The 18,813-nt window shown below is 39.2% G+C and overlaps 1 protein-coding gene across 7 annotated transcripts in view; it reads left to right on the top strand.

The window, feature by feature from the left end:
- LOC115633450 overlaps positions 1–18,813 on the top strand; it is a 90,644-nt gene that overhangs the window by 48,410 nt on the left and 23,421 nt on the right. For 5 of the 7 annotated variants that reach the window (XM_030530906.1, XM_030530913.1, XM_030530921.1 and 2 more), the window contains 2 exons: positions 12,036–12,366; positions 12,438–12,575. In XM_030530906.1, the coding sequence (XP_030386766.1) occupies positions 12,036–12,366; positions 12,438–12,575 (469 nt within the window). Of the gene's footprint in view, positions 1–637; positions 923–9,916; positions 11,811–12,035; positions 12,367–12,437; positions 12,576–18,813 lie in introns of those variants that run through there. The other 2 variants (XM_030530928.1, XM_030530938.1) reach the window with 2 other exon arrangements.

Genomic DNA, 18,813 nt, shown 5'->3' with positions numbered 1-18,813 from the left:
CTGAATAAAAGCAAAAAGTCCAAACAACTCGAAATTTATGCCCCCATATGCATGTGTGTGTATTTGTGTGGATGTTTGTGTGTGTATTTGTGTGGATGTTTGTGTGTGTGTGTATCTGTGAGTGTGTAAAAAACAAACAACAAATGTCTATATAGAATAATAAAAATTGAAAAATTGTCTACGTTTTGGATGCCACAAGCGCCTAATTGTTTGTACTTTGTTAATGCAGGGGTAAAAAAAAAACAATAAAATAGTAAAAACCCATATGGCCCGATCGCAATTGAAATTGAAAAATAGAGTCCAGTCAGTCCCATCTGTTTATGCAACGTAAACACAAAATTTTCATTTCAACTCACATACGAGTCTTATTTAGTCAATACACAAACCGAAAGAACAGTTTCGAAAAAGCTTCTGCCATGATCCACCGAACGAGGGCTGCAAGAAAGCTCAATACTGTGCTTTTTCGCAGACCCGCTCACTGGGGCTCTCTCCTCAACAATTTTGTTTTGTTTTCTTATTTGCACTCGGTTTCTCGGCATTCCGACACCCGGCCAGAATTTTTATGCCAATTCTCCTTGTTAGTTCCAATTCGACTACGCGCTCGGTCGTACGGTGTGGGCAATGCGAAAGCCAGATATTGAATTTTTCAGAAATTTAAAAAATAATACTGCAATTTCTAAGTGGTTGCGCGTGAGAAAATTGCCGGCAATTTGTTTGTTGCCCAGCAAATAACGGAGCATTTCAAATCACGTAACTGTGAAAAAATAAAAGAGAAATTGAGAGTCCAACGAGGAATGTAAATGCAAGAAAAGTTGCACAAGAACTTCCAACAAAAGTATAATTGTAAACGGGAATCAAAATCAAAGTGTTAGTGATGTGTCAAAAATTATAGTGTATTTTAAATAATTTTTTCAAAACAATGGTTTGTTAAGAACTAAATTCGCAAGATTATCGTGCAGTTCGTAGACGGAAATATTTACAAAATGGAATAAAGGATGGGCTTATTATCCACCTACTTTTTATAGTTTCTCTTCATCTCTTCAAATGAAGGAACAATAACAAGAGTACATACATACATATGAAGGTCTTATAAGCACAGCGGACTGGACTGGTTTTATTTTATATTCATTTTTTTGTTTCCCCTTCCTTCGACACACATTAGGGTAACCCTATGGCCTGAAACAGCCTTAGAACCATTCTCCCCTTCCTTGTTGCTTGTCAGAAGGAGCACAAAACGTAAGAAATACATAAGACGAACGATCTTGCATTGACGAAGAGCTTCGCAACTTCCGCAATATTGCTCTTACGGACAATTCTACGACTTAGCTGACACTTCCAACTTTGATTAGTTTTTGCATTATCTCATATTGTTGACGAGAGTTGTGAACGGGGGCGTTGATAGCTAAACTCCGCCTCTACAAGCCGCCAATAACGACCAGACCAGACAGACACATGTGTTTCTGATGTATTTTGAGATCTTTAAAAAAAATGATGTGTGCCAAATTCCAATGAGAAAAACTGAACACATGCTGAGCACAAGGTTATGGCTTTTCTTCGGTTATTTAAATATCAATTACTGGCAAACATAATAATATGTGTTTCGTTCTCATCACCCCTCAGTTATACTTAATGAACATATCTGTGTATGTATGTTATATACAAATCTCCCTTCTCTGTGCTCTAAATATATGTACGGGCATAGTCGTATATAAAATATGACTTATGGCTGCTGCTGCCTGCCGTTGCCTCCTCAAGGGACATTGAACGTTATATCGCTCTGATCTTCGTTTTTCTTTAGCCTATTTGTGTCGCTGTCGCTTCATTGACGCAAAATGCAAAATGCCTGTCTACACATAAACATTCTCTGCTACTCTACAAGTACAGTGCGTCACACAATTTGTTTATAAATCGGATTTGCGTATATTTTTGTGCGCTTTTGCCTCACTGTTGTCCCTCAGGCTGTTGTTGGAGGGGGGTTCCGTATTGACAGTTCTAATACTCGTACTTATGGGCACAAATCATTCTGAGCTGGAACTCAATTGTTGCTGCCATTACTGAGAACCGGTTTCGTTCGTTATAAATGCAAGATGCTTTCCATATTAATACTTTTCAAGTTGCCGTTAAAGTATTATGTCATTAGCCCACTGAAATTTGCATGTAACTGGTTGTAATAACACTCATTCAAATCCATAAATATAAATATTGTTCCAGTGCGGAATGGGATCTCAACTTTGTGTGTACACTCTAAAAAAAAATGCAGTTGAAATCAAATTGTATAACCGTTTTACAATAAAAAGATGCACACTGATACACTTAAAAGCAAATATTTTTAATTAAACATTATGAAACGATAATGGAACAATTGGAAATTAATGCTTCATGGCTTAAAATTTATACTTCCTATATACATACATGTAACTTGGAGAACGTTTACTAAAAAAAAATTGCCGGCAAACGTCTACATACTTGACATATGAGACTCACACATGTCTTAGCAAAACTACGATCATTTCAATATTTATCTTACCTTCAATGTTGGCTTATCTTCCAAAGTATTGGTATTTTTTAAGACCGCCCGCAAGAATATTCTGGTCAATAATATCTCGATCGACAACCTTGTTTAATAATTATAAAATCTAGGAGAAAATTGGTTTGGGATGCTCGTAAAAGTCCAATAAAAGTCCAAAAAATATCGATAGGCAATCGCTGCTGGTATTTACTTTATTTGTTTACTAGATATCGGTATTTTTCTCTCATTTAGTAAGGGTATAGAAATCAATATCATGTTTAGCAGCAGGGCTGCCATTTTCCCGGCTTTTTAGCCTTTTTAGTTTTACTTAATTTTTCGCCATGTACTTTTTTTTTCGTTGTCAAGAGTCAAAATCATAGGTAAGCAATAAACGACTTTCGATAATAAAATCTATCAAAATCACCTCGAGGCTCGAGCATCAGCTGTTTTTTTTTATTAGTTTGTCTTCGCTGCGTGAAGAAATGTCTAAAGTGTATAAATAAAGTGCCAGTAAGCAACCGCGCTTATCCTGACGAAGAGGCAGAGAGTTTTGATGAATTCATAAATCAACTGCAGAATAAAAAAATTTAAATTTTAACTTGAATTTAATGTGAATTTTCTATTAATATTTTTACAAGCGTCTCATATTATTATTATAAATTATGAAATAAGCATTAATATGAAAACCTTGAAACAGATATTTTCTTAAATTTAACCAGGTTTTTTAAAGCTTATTTGAGCTTGGATTTAGCTTTATTTTTTTTGACAATCTAGCTTGTTTTGCTCAACAAATTATGGCAGCAATGTTTAGCAGTTAGGGAAATGTCGAATTTTTCACCATTAATATAAAACTATTCGGTATTTATTTCCTCATGTCTGCTATTAATATGAAATATTTATTTCCGAACTGAATTTGTCTTATTCAAGGACAACATCATTTTTCAGAGCAGCAAGACTATTAGTATCGATCCATTGCCATATGTTAGCTTTTCAGCACTTAATTGCCACACCAGTGAGAAGTTTATTCGTAAAAGTATTATAGATGTTTCCAGCTTCGAGACTGATATTTTACAATTAACCCTAAAGGCAGGGGGTCAGCAGCAGCAGTAGACACAAACAGGAAGACGCCACGCATAGCCATGCATATAGGTTTACATGCCACAGCGGGACATGGCAAATGCATCCGTTGACAAACTGGGAAGTCGGCCAATAAATAAACAAGCATGCATATAATAGAAGGAAAAGTCACACCCAGTGCCACTAGTAACCTGCGTCAAGACGAACGCGCTTGTGTGGTGTTGTGTTTAGGCCCCAAAGTGTTGGCAGGTGGTGGCATGCCACAACAAAACTTCTAGCACGCACTCAAATCCAATTTGAATGCGCTTTAATTAATTCGGTAACGAGCAGTGAAGAGACAGCAGCAACTGCAACGATTAGGGTGCGATTTTCGTTTGTTTACATTCGGGGGCATATTTTCCTCAATTCGTTTGCTGTTGTGCCACAAAATGAAGGCAAATCTCTTCTGCGATAGTTGCAATGGATTCGTTTGAGAAATCAATTGCATTTCTGTTGTTGTTACTGTTGTTGTTCGACCGTTTTGTGTATTTTTGTAACTAGCGCGCCCTGCAGTCGCGATCTGAGGGCAATGGGAATGCAACCGCATTTCTGAGCTAAAATTGCGCAACGGCGACGATGGCGATGGCGTCGACTACTGTGGATGTGGATATGGCTGTAGATGCAGCGGCTTCTTCATTATTTGAAATTTTTCTCAAATTAATTTTTCAATTGCGACGGCACAGAAAAAGGAAACACTTAACACCCATGCAAAACGACCGGCCCGCTTGTAAAATGCATCTGTTTTCTGTTTTATCGCCCCCACACGCGTCGACCCATCTACTTCATGCCAAATGCACTGGCGTAGGAGAATCTTCACACACGTAATTCTCAATTGTTAATGGCAATAATGCATTACAAATATTGCGCATACGAAAAGGTAGACTGCGTTGTCCGATTTGTAGCTCGTGCATTACAATATTTAGACTACTTCAGAGCAAGTTGCACAAATAGAAGTGCTAGAAGATCTAATCTTAAATGCGCATCTAGAGAGTTTACAAATCAGGCAATATTCGGTAGACACGTGTTTATAAATTTTGTATTTTTTGGTTTATGAACCATGGAAAACTATTCTCAGTATGTTTGGGTTGCTTGTTAAGTGATGAACAAAAATGTTCCTTTTTTTTTTGGTGCGTTTTTGCTCGGCTTGTAAATCTTGATCAATTTTTATGTACTATACATATTTGCACTTAAATTACTTTAATTTTAAACAGCATGGTAAGCGAATGACGACCCCAGCGAATGCAGACTGATATGTCGAGAGGTAGTACCGATTAAAATTCTTTTATTACCCAGTACGGTCTATAAAAACACCTAGATCTCAGAGACTATAAGAACTAGAAACACCAATATTTTTCTCATGCAAAAATAAATCAAAATATACAGAAAATATCCATCAACTGCCCATGCAATGGGACCGCTTCTGGTCTTTCTTACAAGTATGTAGTTTTAAGACTTCCTCCTTCACTTCAAAGACAAATCTATACCCAATATTTGGCTTCCAAGTTCGTTATCAAAACTGCTAAAAAATTATTATTATATTATCCATTTATTCATATTTTTTTTGCATTATTTATAATCGACATTAACATAATTTTGTACTCAAATTAGTTTTCATTTATGGTGTATATAGTATGTACATGAAGCTCAGTACGAAAAATTCCGATTTCGTTAGCCACAAAAAATGTGGACTAAATATTTACGTATGTAATGCTTTATTCAAACAAAATTTGAAGATTAGGGAATTGCGATGTGTGGAAATTGTTGTTTGCACAACGAAGGATAGGTTGGGGTTGGCTGTCATTTGTTTGTTTTGCGATTAGACGGCATTCGCGCTTCGTTGTGTACCCATATATTTTTGTGTATGGTATGTTTTTTAACTAAACTATACAAACTCTCAACAACTAAGTATGTGCGACACACTCAGCTTATGGGATGACAAAAATATACACACTCGTATACTCGTGTTTATTTAATAGACTATTGCCAAGTTCTAAAAACAGGTTTATGACTCAAACATGTGCTTGTTTCAACAAAATTCAGAGAAAATTGGTTGATGCGCGTCGCAGATGAAAATCGGCCCAAATGTCGTGCCAAATGCAAAATCAAAACAAAACACACGCAACACTTGCCGATGTCACTCAATATACAAATGTATACATATAAGTGGAATATATATATTTTAAGGGGGCCCTCTCCCTTTTTCTCACTCCGAACCCAAATACTTCCTGCCCGCATGATGACAGAGGTCGCTAATTTGGTATGACGAGTGTGCTCTTTTCTATTTATAATCAGTTTTTGTGCATTTTTCCCTTCATTGCAAGCACATTTTCCCACAGCGAATGTCAAGGAAAAATTGTTGGCGTTTCTGGAGCGTGTCTGGCAAACTTGGCCAACGCTTTACATTGAACTTGTGCTCCACACCGATGCGAGTACATTCCTTCAATTGCTTTCCAATGGAGCATGGGCGCGACCACAAATTCTGTTCCGCCTTTTCAGCTATACTCGTATTTCCGTTGCATGATGTCAGCTGATGATGATGAGACAACATACAAGGTGTGTTCCAAAGTAAACAGGACTTAAAAAAAAAAAAACAGAACAAATGGTTTTTTCGGCAAAATCAATTTATTTTATTCAAAATAGTCTCCTTCTGCTTCAATACAGCTTTTTACACGATCAAAAAGCATGTCGAACGAGCGTTTTAGCTCGTTGGTCGGTATGGCCGCCAGTCGGTGCAAGCCTTTTGAATGGCCTCTACGTCTGCATAACGTTTTCCTTTCATGGGCAAATGCATTTTTCCGAAAAGGTAGAAGTCGCACGGTGCCATATCAGGTGAATACGGCCAGTGGTTAATGGTTAAAATGTGATTTTTGGTCAAATAATCGGTCACAATCGGTTGGATTCTGACCGTGCACACACCTTTCGTAAGCCCAAATGTTCGGTTAAAATTCGATAAATCGATGTTTTGGAGATGTTCAATTCCATTTCCATCAATTTCAATGATGATTTCGGCTGATTTTTGATGAATTCACGCACAGTTTCGATGGAATTTTCGGTGATCACGAATTTTGATTGGCCCTCATGTTGATCGTCATTTATGTCCTTCCACTTTGAAAACGTTGAAACCACTCGTGCACTCTGCTACGGGGTAGGCAATCATCGTCATAAACTTCTTCCATCAATTGAAACGTTTCGGTAAAAGTTTTACCAATTTTAAAACAAAATTTAATGTTGGCTCTTTGTTCGAAGCTCATTTTCGCACCGATAACACAAACATACTGACACTTAAAACACAATAACTTCACTTCCAATCGATGAAATGTCATGAAATTATCACTGGACAATCGATAAAGATAGCAGATTCTAACGCACCAGTCGACATATAGATAGCGCCACCAGGGGGCGCTAGATTCAAAAAGTCCTGTTTACTTTGGAACGTACCTTGCAGTGCGACTACGTGCCATACTTATTGTATAAGCCTTAAGTGTTGAAGTGCTGTTTGACGGTTATCGTGTTCACAGCTGTCTAAAGCATTATACGTGTATAGGCCATATGGGCCCATTTGATAAGAGCACGCGTAACCCCCATAGGAGGGCATTTTATCTCTAACCTACTAATATCGTGCAGTGTACTCGTATATCGGAAATTTGAAGGAACAAGTAGCAAGCACTGCTAATAGAATTTGTTTTCTCCCACAGCCCAACAAGAATTCATTTCAAATAATAATTAGATGAGTTTTGCGATGTACTCTGCAAATACTTTTTTAAAGAAAAAAATAGATTGCGTCCACTTTAGTCTGCTCCATGTCGTCGCTTGACACTAAAAGCACAAGGTTAATCAGTTTAATGATTGAAAAAACATTGCAGCCGCACAGATGAGACCATTAATTCATTTATTTCAGTTCATGTTCATGTTCTGTTTTCTCCCTTGCTGCCATATTGCATTTAAAAGCGAAAAGTTGAAAGCGATAAGCCACCGCTTTCATCATTGCCAATACCCGATGAACATTTATGGCTGCTGCCTGTACATTGTATATGCAAATGCAATTAAACTGTGCACAAGTGTGGGGCGATTTAAAAAAAAAAAAAAAAAGGAAATGAAGAGTACTAGCATAGTCCTTGTCCTACCAAAATTGTAAACAGAAAAGCTACACTCGCTCTGTCTCAAATTTATTGGATTTCTTGTTCTGTCATATCCTCTTTTTATTTCAGTGTGACCAATCCCAACACCTATCTTCAATGCCTATCAGATTTGATCAAACTAAAAGGCTATTTGAGATTTACAAGTATTCCTGGAATTATCTGAGGTGGGCGTACAATACGCCATAAAACTGAAAGCTATTCCCTTTTTAACACTTCTATGACTAAATTGATCACTTATCTGCTTCTCTATGTCTATTTCCGCAAACAATGAACTGACACGAGGCTGCTTATTTACATACTATACACCACGAATACATACATACTTGTATACTCGTTTGTTTTTAATGGATTCTGAAAAATATGTACATACATTTTTGTCTCATTTGCTTGAATTTGTTTTGAAGACTGATTGTTGTTGCTGCTGTCACTTGCCGCCTCTTCCGCTTTGCCGCGTCGCCTTGCAACACGGCAACAGTTTTGACGGATCTTACAAATTAGTGTTATTCGTTTTGTGAGCGAATGATTCGCTTACCACTCGAGGCGATAAACGTGTGGGCATATCTTTTTTATTTTTATTATTTATTTCGAGTACTTAGTCAATGGCTGAAAATGAATTTGCGAAATTTTTGCGTAGGATGGTCGCACTCTTTGCTTATCAATCGGTGGACAACATTTGCTAACAAGCCGATAACATTAGCTGATAAATATAGAATGAAATTATACGCAATTAGTGAGTGTGCCTTTGTTGTTGTAGATAGAAATTTTTGATAGTACTTTGGAGTTTTCGACCTCGTCTATAGGCCTCTCCCAATGACACATGGCCCTAAGCAATGGAGACTTTATAGCGATGGCTTATGGTTATTGCTTCCGTGTGCGTATACTCAACTCTCACATACAGTATAGTATGCACGAGTATATCTGGTATTATCGTTCTTCAACTTTTCAGTTGTAATTTATGCAGCACTTGTACAGTCACCTACCCATGAGGTACCTTCTCCACCTCGAAGGGGGCAGTGCGCACATATTGTTTAAATCAAATGATGACATCATTGGTAATCGCAATCAATCGTTATAACTGATATTTACCTGTTGGCTACCTGGCTCGATATATACTCGTACATACGAACAGAAATGTGTTTAAGTGGCCTAAGCTCTTCAAATTTTCGTTTCTCTTACTCTTTTCGGCTTTTGATTCTACGCTTTGATTGATATATCATGCCTTGTACTTGCCTTGCCACTTGTATTTTTATTTTCCAGATAGTATGTGTGTGAATATCTCGCAGATATTTCGGTGTTCGCTCAATTTTTGAGCACACTTTATAACGGTTGCGCGTTCTTTCTGTTTTAGTCATTTAGTCATTTAGCTATGACAGCTGATTTTGGCCACCTTGTCTAACGTCCCGCCCCTCGCCGTGTCTTACCTTTTTTCTGCGCACCATGTATCGTGTGCTTTTTTGCTTTATTGCCGTTTTCAGTACACTTTTAAACGCGGTTAACGACGAACGTTTGTGCCGAAACCAACTGTATTGCCATTGTGCTGTTGTCGTTGTTATTGTTAATGTTGTCATTATATACATATGTTTGAAGATAATTTGTTTATGCATTTATTTGCGAGCCATTATTATTTGTTGTGATTCATTTGCCAGTTTTCCTCATTCCTCAATTCCTCAAATACATGTGTATATCTTACAATATTGTTATCTTTTATTTGTAAAATGTAAGATATTCAACCTTGAACTTTGCTATAAGAAGCGCCCATCTAATATCTACAGCGTGTATTACATTGTGGATAATTATATATACATACATATATGTATGTACTATGTAGGTACAGCTGTTGCTCGTATATATCTTTAGGCGCTCATTCATTTTCGTTCGCATTGCGACAAACTGTCATAAAATGAAATCTGCACGACGAAATTTTCAGTTTAAAATTGTGTTTCCTATACTAGGCACACGAATATAAATAAAATAAAAAGAACATTTAATGTATAAACAACAAATTAATGCGCTCGAATGGCGGCGACAACAGCATTTGGCAACATCTACTATATATAGTACATATCTCATAATGGTCAGTGCACGTTTGGGGCATTTTCGAATACGAATACGAATTTTGAACTCGCATTTTTAGGGAACCAACCAACGAAGCAAATGTGGCTAATAACACATAACGACACGAACTGCAGAACTTGCGATAAACTTGCGAAAATAAAACACAAACGAATTTGCGAATTGGATAAATAGAAATGAATAATTACACTTTTTTTTAACAGTGTAAATGTCTTGTAAGAGAGTAAAAGAGAGTGAGCGTTTGACAAATGTATAAAGAGTGTAAAGACTTTGTTGTGCTTGAAGAACTTAGAAGCCCATAAATAATATGTGGTTTCGTTTGGGCAGCAGTGGTGGCAACGATGCCACCGAAAACTCAACAACAACATCTACGGATGCCACCGAATCGGCCACCGGCGAGCTGTCCAAGTTTCAAAAATTTCGACGCTCCAGTTTTCGGCGCAAACAGACGCCGCCATCGAAACAAGAAAAGGCTGGAGAGAAACCAGAGGATGGGGATAAGCCCCAGGACCAATTGCTTGCTCCGCAGCGTCCGACACGAAGACGCTCCAAATCGCCACATGCTTTGTTTAAAGCGGAACAGGCGGCCAATTTGCAGTTAAAGGAAGAGTCCCACGAGGAGGAAGAGAACGAATTAATGGAACGCAAAGAACTCAGACAATCAGACATCGAAACCGTCGGCAGTGGACCCAATGAAATTTATCGTAGCGTCTTGAGCATACCACTAACTGTGGTGGGCCAGGCGAGCAACGCCTCGGACAAATCGGCAAAGACAACACTAAAAACGCTCAAGAGCGAGCCAAAGCAAAAGCGTAAGGCCTTCTACAAAAGCTTTCGGAGCAAGCGACAAAGCTCAACGGAAAATTCTGAGAAGCACAAAATGCCGGCAACCAGCGAAATCGACGCTGACGACTGCGACATCAGCACCACCAGCAGCAGTGATAGCGATAGTGATGAGAACGACGACTCCGAAGGGGATGCCGTGGCAGCCAACAACGACCTGATGCGGTCCCCGAGCAAGAGCCGCATATTGCTCACCGATCCCAAGTACAAGCACAATCGGATCGAAAAGAGCTCCTCCAAGACGAAGGTGGCAGATGCATCTGGCGCAGCTCATGGGCTGTTCTCTCAGCAGCGGCGCAGCAGCCTGAAGCGTTCGCGCAGCGCCCGAAAAGTCTATGCAGGGCAGACGGCACATTCGGATGTCTGGTTGGATAGTTCCAGCTCTAAATTGAAAATCAAGAAGGATAAATCCAAAGAGAAAGTGCCCGAGTCCGATAAAGCTAAGAACACCCGAGGGCACTCAAATCTCAACCTGCAGGCGCTCGTAAAGTTCGTTATGAGCAACAAGAAGTTTCTCAACACCGACGATTTTGCTCTCATACGTCGCAAGTCGTTGGCTGAGACCGCCTCCTCAGTTATAGCCGCCGCTTCGGTACGTCCACGTCCCATCGCCCTAAAGTTTACGACCACGCCGGAATCGGGTGTTGTAGCCGATGCGCCCCAAGAATGCGATGCAGCCAAGACCGATAAGAATGTGGTGCTTGTGAAGAAGGCGCAGCTAAAGAACTCCTTCTACAATTCCGGCGCAACGAGCAAAGTGCAGCGCAATGGTTCGAACAGCAGCAAGAGTAGCGGAAACTTTGAAGATGAGGCCTTCTATTCATCCGAGGAGGTCCCCAAGGGCGAGTACATTGAAACCATAGGCGCTATTGACCAGCAGCCGCAACAACGAAAATCCCTCAATACAAAAGCATCTTCCCCATCTCTAACCTCGAGAGTTGCGGCCAAGATCAATGAGACCACAAACATTTATAGAAATCGAAAATCGGGTGGCAAGTCAGCATCGTCGACGTCTTCTTCTTCGACAGCATCATCAACCGGATCCTCGGCTTCTTTGAAGAAACGAAAAAACGCGCTGGCGCACAACGGCGCAGCCAAGAGAGCTGAGCTCTATAAGCAACACAGTGGTGGTGAGCAAGGGCATAACACTAAGGGTCTATGATTGCATACAAATATAGTTAATTAGTTAATATAGTTAAGATTTTAAATTAATTGAAATTAAAAGAAGAAATAGGCTGCATGGAAAAACAAGCGAACATTCAAATGGCACACAAACTCTTTTATTAATTGTGCTTGACAATTAATTGTGATCACGATTTTTAATATGCAGTTTTCCATTAAATGGTTTCTTTCAGAGCGCCTGCACAATTCCTCGATAGTGCGCCAACCGTCAGACCGCAGGCCGGATGCCAACATCTCATTGCGCTCCAATGGCAATGCCTCCGCAAATAGTTCGGCCCTCAATAGCAGCGACCTACAGAGCTCCTTCCATGCCGCCAGCAGCGCCAACGACAGCATTGGCGGCAGTGGCAGCTGCACAGCTGGACCCTCCGAACTAACAACCAGCACAGGTTCTACCGCTTTGGTGAGCAGCTTGTTGGGTGCTGTGGGACTGAGCGGTGCCACTTCTGGGGATTTGAATGCGCAGGACGCAGATGCACAGAACAAGGATGCGCGCAGGGAACGGTTAGTGAATACGCATGAATTTAATAAAAAATCTAGCAGAGAAATGCTCACATAATTGTATTTTATTGCAGCTACCATCAACACCCGCAGCACAAGAGTGCACCCGTATCGGTGAATCGGTCCGAGTCGTATAAGGAGCGTTTAACAAGCAAGCGTAATCGCAACAGTCGTCGTAAGACCTCCGATCCAAGTTTGCCGTCACGTCCCAAGTGAGTACCGTAACTTTTTTTTATACCCTGTACCCAAAGGGTAAAACGGTATATTAGTTTTGTGCGACTGTACATGTGACACACAGAAGAAGGCCTGGCAGACCCCACAAAGTATATAAATTCTTGATCAGGATGACAAGCCGAGTCGATATCGCCATGTCCGTCCATGTCTGTCTGTATGAACGCAAGGATCTCAGGGTGGTACAGGGTTTTTAAGAGTTGAGCCTGCTCGACTTTAGCATTCCTTTCTTGTTATTAATTAGAGAAATTATGTTTGAAACAAAACAACAAATGACATGTTTTCTTGGTCTTCACCTTGTTTTTTTTGGAAATATATCTTCTTTGCTCGGACACCTGCATTTGGGCGGCCAACTGTGCCCGTTTTAGGGATGAAAGATAAACAAATAAACTCTGGTTGCCCCGCCCCCCAATTATTGTTGCACGTGCGACCTGTTGCATGTGTGTTTGTCGTTTGCGCAGACTCTGCCGCTTCACAAAAGCTTTGAAAAGCTCATAGCGCTCTCTCTGCATTTTCCCAAATACTGGGAAACTGTTCTCTCGCCAACTTTCCGACAATTTCCCACGAATTGTTTAAAGAAAAAGCAAAGCATCTATTTGGTCAATTCGATGGGCCCAACTGGCTCGACGCCAACATCTGCGACTTTAGTTGAAAACATCACGGGCTACCGTGCGCCAGCTCGTCGATTCTGTCAACGGTCGAATCAAAATCGCGCGCTATATCCATTAAGGGTTTTTCGTCGTACATATGTGACTAAAAACAATTGGCACAACGTTCGCCGAGTGAAAAGAGTTCACACACATAACAGGCGCGCATATGCGACTGAAAGCCGCCTCCTTTCCCAGTGCGTCAATTGTTTCAAATTATTGCGTTCGAAGGATACGAGAAAGCTGCGGGCGAAGCACTTCCTTGCGCTTCGCTCTTTCGCCACTTCAACTGCCGTTAATTCCATCTTGCCCCTATGCTCCTTTTGCTGTGCGCCGCATCGTGTTAATGCAAACGTTTTCCATTGCTTGGTTATAGCAACTCGGCTACCCAGCTTGCTTGTCTTATTTGGCTTTAATGCATTCTGTTCGTCAAATAAACTATTAGATTCACTTTAAACGCATTTCGAGTGTAAATATTTTATGGCAGTAACTCTCTATGGATTAAAAAGACTGCACAGACTACAGAAAATGCGGATATGTGCTTTGGATATTAAAATTCATGTACATATTTGCCTTTAATAGCTTGTTCAGTTTAATGGCCTAGAAGTTAAAAGAATGTAATTGAAATGGGCGTATTAATTCAAAGACAATATTTAGTATATACTCCAAAATGAACGCAAATAGAATATAGAATAGAATATAACCTTGTATGGATGAATTGTGGCAATAGAGATTAAAATTTCAAAAGGTTACTTATGTAAAAAGTTGTGTGTTTCCAACTACAAGTTTTTCTTCCTTTAATAAATAGTTCAGAACTACGCCACTTAAATGGTTAACAATTTATAGCAAAACATTTTATGGGATAGCGAAGCCTGTGGGAACTGTTGTTGCGCCTTCTAAAAGCCAAAAAAGGCGTAAGAGATAAAAGTGAGCCGCAAATGGAAACAAATTCGATTACGACTTGCCCGCTTTCCCCGTCAACCCACTGCTTCGTGCCTTGCTGGTAGTTGTCAAAGGCACTGATAAAGCCACACATTTTTTGGGCCATTAGTAGTGGCTGCCTGGTATGTTTGCTGTTGCCTGATAACGGTTGAGTTGGTCGCAAAATGTTCATGAATGCCGGATTTAGTCTGTGGCACTTCTTTAAAGTGTTTTTCATTGGTGTTGAATTTCTCTTTTTTGTGCTGTATGTATTGGTAACATAAAGAACACGCCTGAAGTCCTTCAAATGCCCCCCGTATCTATCAGAGCTTACGCGCACTCCCCATTCACACATCGTTCAATTTTCTAGTCCCCCCACTATTGCGTTTCACAAGCCTTCAGGTTTTATGGTACAACTCATTTATTATCTTTTCAATCAGCAGCAATCCGAAAAATGCCAACGCAGTTAAATGTGTGCGGGAGACCTTTGCCAGACGGGTCGACCCGACTCTCAATCCCAACCCACCCCACACCCTCAACTCATCAATTCAGTTTTCAGTTTCAGTTTTCACTTGGTCTAATAACTTTTAAGGTTGCTCTCGCTCTCCATGGCCCAGTTAGCCTTCCAAGAATTTCACATTAGAGAAGAACTGCAGTGTGGCTAAGCCCTTGGCCAAGTTATTTCAAAAAGTTAATCATAAAACTTCCTTAATAAGAAAGCATACTATTTTGCGGAGCTTGTTTTTCCGTTAATCCACATGGGTATATAGGTATATATATATATTTTTTGCAGTGTCGTCTGCTAATTTGCTAAATTGAATTAGAGAATGAAAGTAGCCCGGGGGTTGTCCTGTCGGGGCGGGCAGAACCTGACCGGATCGGACCAGGCCTGATGGTTACTCACACGAATTCGTCACATGTCCAGGCTACGGAAATTGAAAATTGTTGTCATTTTCCCTATGAACTCATCACAATTGGCATTGCCATTGCCATCGACGTCATCATCGTCAACGCCTTCCAACTGACAATTGCGTCTCGTTTGACTTTTTGTTTTTATATCATTTAAATTTTTTCTTTTTTCGTTCGATAATTTGTTTATCGTTGCCACATCTCCCACACTATATACACCCACCTGGGCACCTGGGCGTGTTTACCTGTGCAGAGTGCGGATGTGTGCATGCGTTTGTGGCAAAATAATTAACGCAGAATGGAATTGAATATTCGTCAAAATATGTACATATGTGGTGGGCATTCGAGAATTTCATGTGTGTGGCTTGTTTGTCTTTCATGGGGCCTACTGGAGTAAAAATTCTCGTTTTAATCGCTTTGATTGACAAGGCGATCACGCGGAAATACATATGTATTTTCTTTTGGAAAACAATTCGTATTTGCGTTGTAAGAAATTCGTTCACCTGACTAATAATTTGAGCACAATTGCGTATAGTATGTACATTCTTGTAAATTTGTTTTAGACCCCAAAATGTTACCTTTCAACCAGACATGGGCGTTCGACATCAATTGGCGCCACATCCGCTGCTGTTGCCGCCTTCATATCGTTTGGCATTTTCCATTTAAATTGCAAATTTCATTTCTGCTCGAGTATAAAAAGAAGTCGTGCGCATTTATTCAAAAATTAAAATGAGAAATCACAATCTAGTGCATAGCATACATGCTCGTGCATGTTCGTACATACTGCTACGTTTGTATAAATCTGTTGGCAGCTACAATTACATGTCGGCAATTGTGTTGAGGTCACGCCTGATTGTGTGAGAGCACATTCTCAAAGAAGTCCCTGCATTTGCATTTAGTACGCATTAGGCCGAGTGTCTACGAATGTTATGTGATTTGGCGATTATTTACAGTCATTATAGGTCCTTAAATCATATTTAATTGTGTTGCAAAATCAATCAATTATTAAATATATATATGTATGTATATTAATAATAGCTGCCTGGGGCTCATCTCCAACGTTTGGTTCGTAAATGTACTTGCTATCTGACCTAATGATATGCATTTTCTTTATAATCAATCGACCGTGATCTTAGTAGTTTTGAAGAAAAATTAGTTATGGTATTTCAACCGCCTGGAAACTCAATCAAAACTTCGTCATGCTGCTTTTTCACGAATACAAATAAAGTATTGACGCTATTATTAAAGATAAAACCAATCCTACATATGTCCGAAATTGAAACAAATCTGGCAAAATGAAAAGAATTTATTAAGATCGGTTAATTAGTTTCGGAGTGCATCACGGACGAACACTGTGGCAAGAGATTTCTATATAGATAGATATACCATGTCGAAACTGTCATTAAAAATGTCTAAAGTCACTAAGTACTATCCGGATGTATGAGTAAAAAATATGAGATATCACTAAATCTTAGACTTTTCCAAAACTTATTTGACGAAGGAATATTAGATCTTTCTATAAATCTAGATAAATCTTTCTTCCATACTGACTGCTTGAAATCTATTTCTTTACGCCCCTCGCTCCCGCTTTAGTAGTTTCCTTAATGCAGGCATTCAAACTGTCAAAAAAATGTATATATTGTAAATTTGTTGCATTGCTGATTATGATTTTTTTCGATTAAATGCTTAAGTAAGAGCAGTGAAACCTCCAACACCGAATTACTAGGAACGATATTTAATGCAATACATTTGAATACATTTATTGGCCAAAATGAAAGACTTTATTGCCAAGATGATAAACAATTCAGCGCCACAACAACAATAATAATAACAATAAAAGCAACAACAGCAAGCAGACGACGAATAGAAATGTTTTTAATACTTGACCGTAAATCATTGGCAGAGCAAAGTAAACAAACGAATCCGAATTGGATTCGCAAAGATTCATTGAGAAAGTCATTCACATGCGGGTGGGAAGACGACAGCGAAACCGCATGACCTACACAGGCGGTCCCAGATCACACAGAGTCCAGCGCGTGCTGCGTGCCATATTAACAAATAATTCAAGATTTTTGCCGATGATCATTTCATTTCCACAATTGTTGTTATGTATTTATACATAAAGCAACGCAACAGCTAGAAAAAATGTTGCTCCCGCATTGTTTTCAATGAACTTGCACTGTTCTTCTGTCATCCAGGAATAATAACAAAAACACAACATTGTAGAGTTTTCAAAACGGAAGCAAAGCCTCGAAGGAAATAAAGAAAAAACAGAAGCACTCATGACCTTGAGCATCCAACGCAAAAAGTCAAAGGTACATTGAATGGCAGCCACGGCACGGGCCCAATTTTCAATTACCACTTAAATCAGTTGGCCGTGTAAGGAACTTATTCGATTGTGTAGTTGGTGGCACGAGTGCCTCTGGAAATGTATCAAAATTTGAAAATATGAACGCATTTCATGCCTCGGCGTACTTGGACAATCGCCGACGTTTCGTGTGGCGTCTTAGTTTCGTTGTTTCATCGTGTTTTATTTTTTCTTTGCTTTTTTGTTTGGCTGCCTGTGTGTCTGGCCCCATCCATCCATATCTTATTTGATTCTTGGACGCACACGTTGCCCGAGAATCGCTTATGTGCTCACCTTCAAAATCTGTTATTTATTGGTGATATTGTTTATAAATTGAATTTCGTAATTATAATTAGTGGAATCGCATTTATGGCCACTTTTCTTAAATTTGATAATACCCATTTTTCCACTGCTTTTTATTGGTGCATAGTTTATTTTCAATGCAAAGAAAAATATTATTTGAAGATTTTCTTTGTTGTTCCCCTTAGTTCATTTGTCTTTGATTTGAGTGGAATAGGAGTACTATATTTGCATTACTTAAAATGTTAATTCGTGGTCGAATTGTTTATTTAATTATAAAATACCATTCCATATAAAATTTCAAGAATTAAAGTTTCCATCAGTTGTTTTTTCAAATGGAGAAACGCTTTTGATTTATGAACAAAACAATGATCCTTGTGCGGAATATTTCAAAAACAATATTTCGTGCGTAAATTTGCGAATAAAAATTATAAAAACTAAACACTAAAGGCATCATTTTTATGAACTTTTGCTTAAACTGCTTGTCGGTTTTATATGTTTTCAGTTATTGCTTTTATTCTCCTCCCTGTTGAGATACCTGCGGTTCACGAAACCGTATAGTATAATTCCCTATTAGCACTTGTTCGAAGAATTCTAAAATAAGTATCCTTAGATTGCTTTTATATTAATTCGCATAATTGACAATTCATCAGAATGATAAGCAAAGTCTTTAAAGTCAGCATTTCCAATTCAATAATTTAATTTGTATTTTCTCACCAACTTGCTTGGTTTTCTAACTTAATGGGGGTACTCGAGAGCGGACTAACCACAGACACACTCATATTTCCAAGAACCAACTCACACACAACGATGCCGAGTTACTTGGAAAAGTCAAAACACTTGGCAGAGCATCTTGCTGGTTTACGCGTGACAAATATTAGCAACAAAGTTTTCTTTTTGTCGTCTGCCACGCTCCTGATGCCAAAATAGAGGAACAGCAGTAGCTTCTGATTACATTAAGATAACAAGGTGCCCGCACATATGCCTGTGTGTGTGGCACAACCCGAAATAAATTGGCATACTTTGTGGATTGGCCTTATCCTAGTCTAATGGGGGGTGGTCTTTTAGCAAAAAGGGTTAAATCAGGCAACAGGC

This window comes from Scaptodrosophila lebanonensis, unplaced genomic scaffold, assembly GCF_003285725.1.
Source record: "Scaptodrosophila lebanonensis strain 11010-0011.00,11010-0021.00 unplaced genomic scaffold, SlebRS2 tig00000001-arrow-pilon, whole genome shotgun sequence".
In the NCBI taxonomy this organism is placed as follows: Eukaryota; Metazoa; Arthropoda; class Insecta; order Diptera; family Drosophilidae; genus Scaptodrosophila; species Scaptodrosophila lebanonensis.
This window is presented reverse-complemented; position numbering and strand designations above follow the sequence as displayed.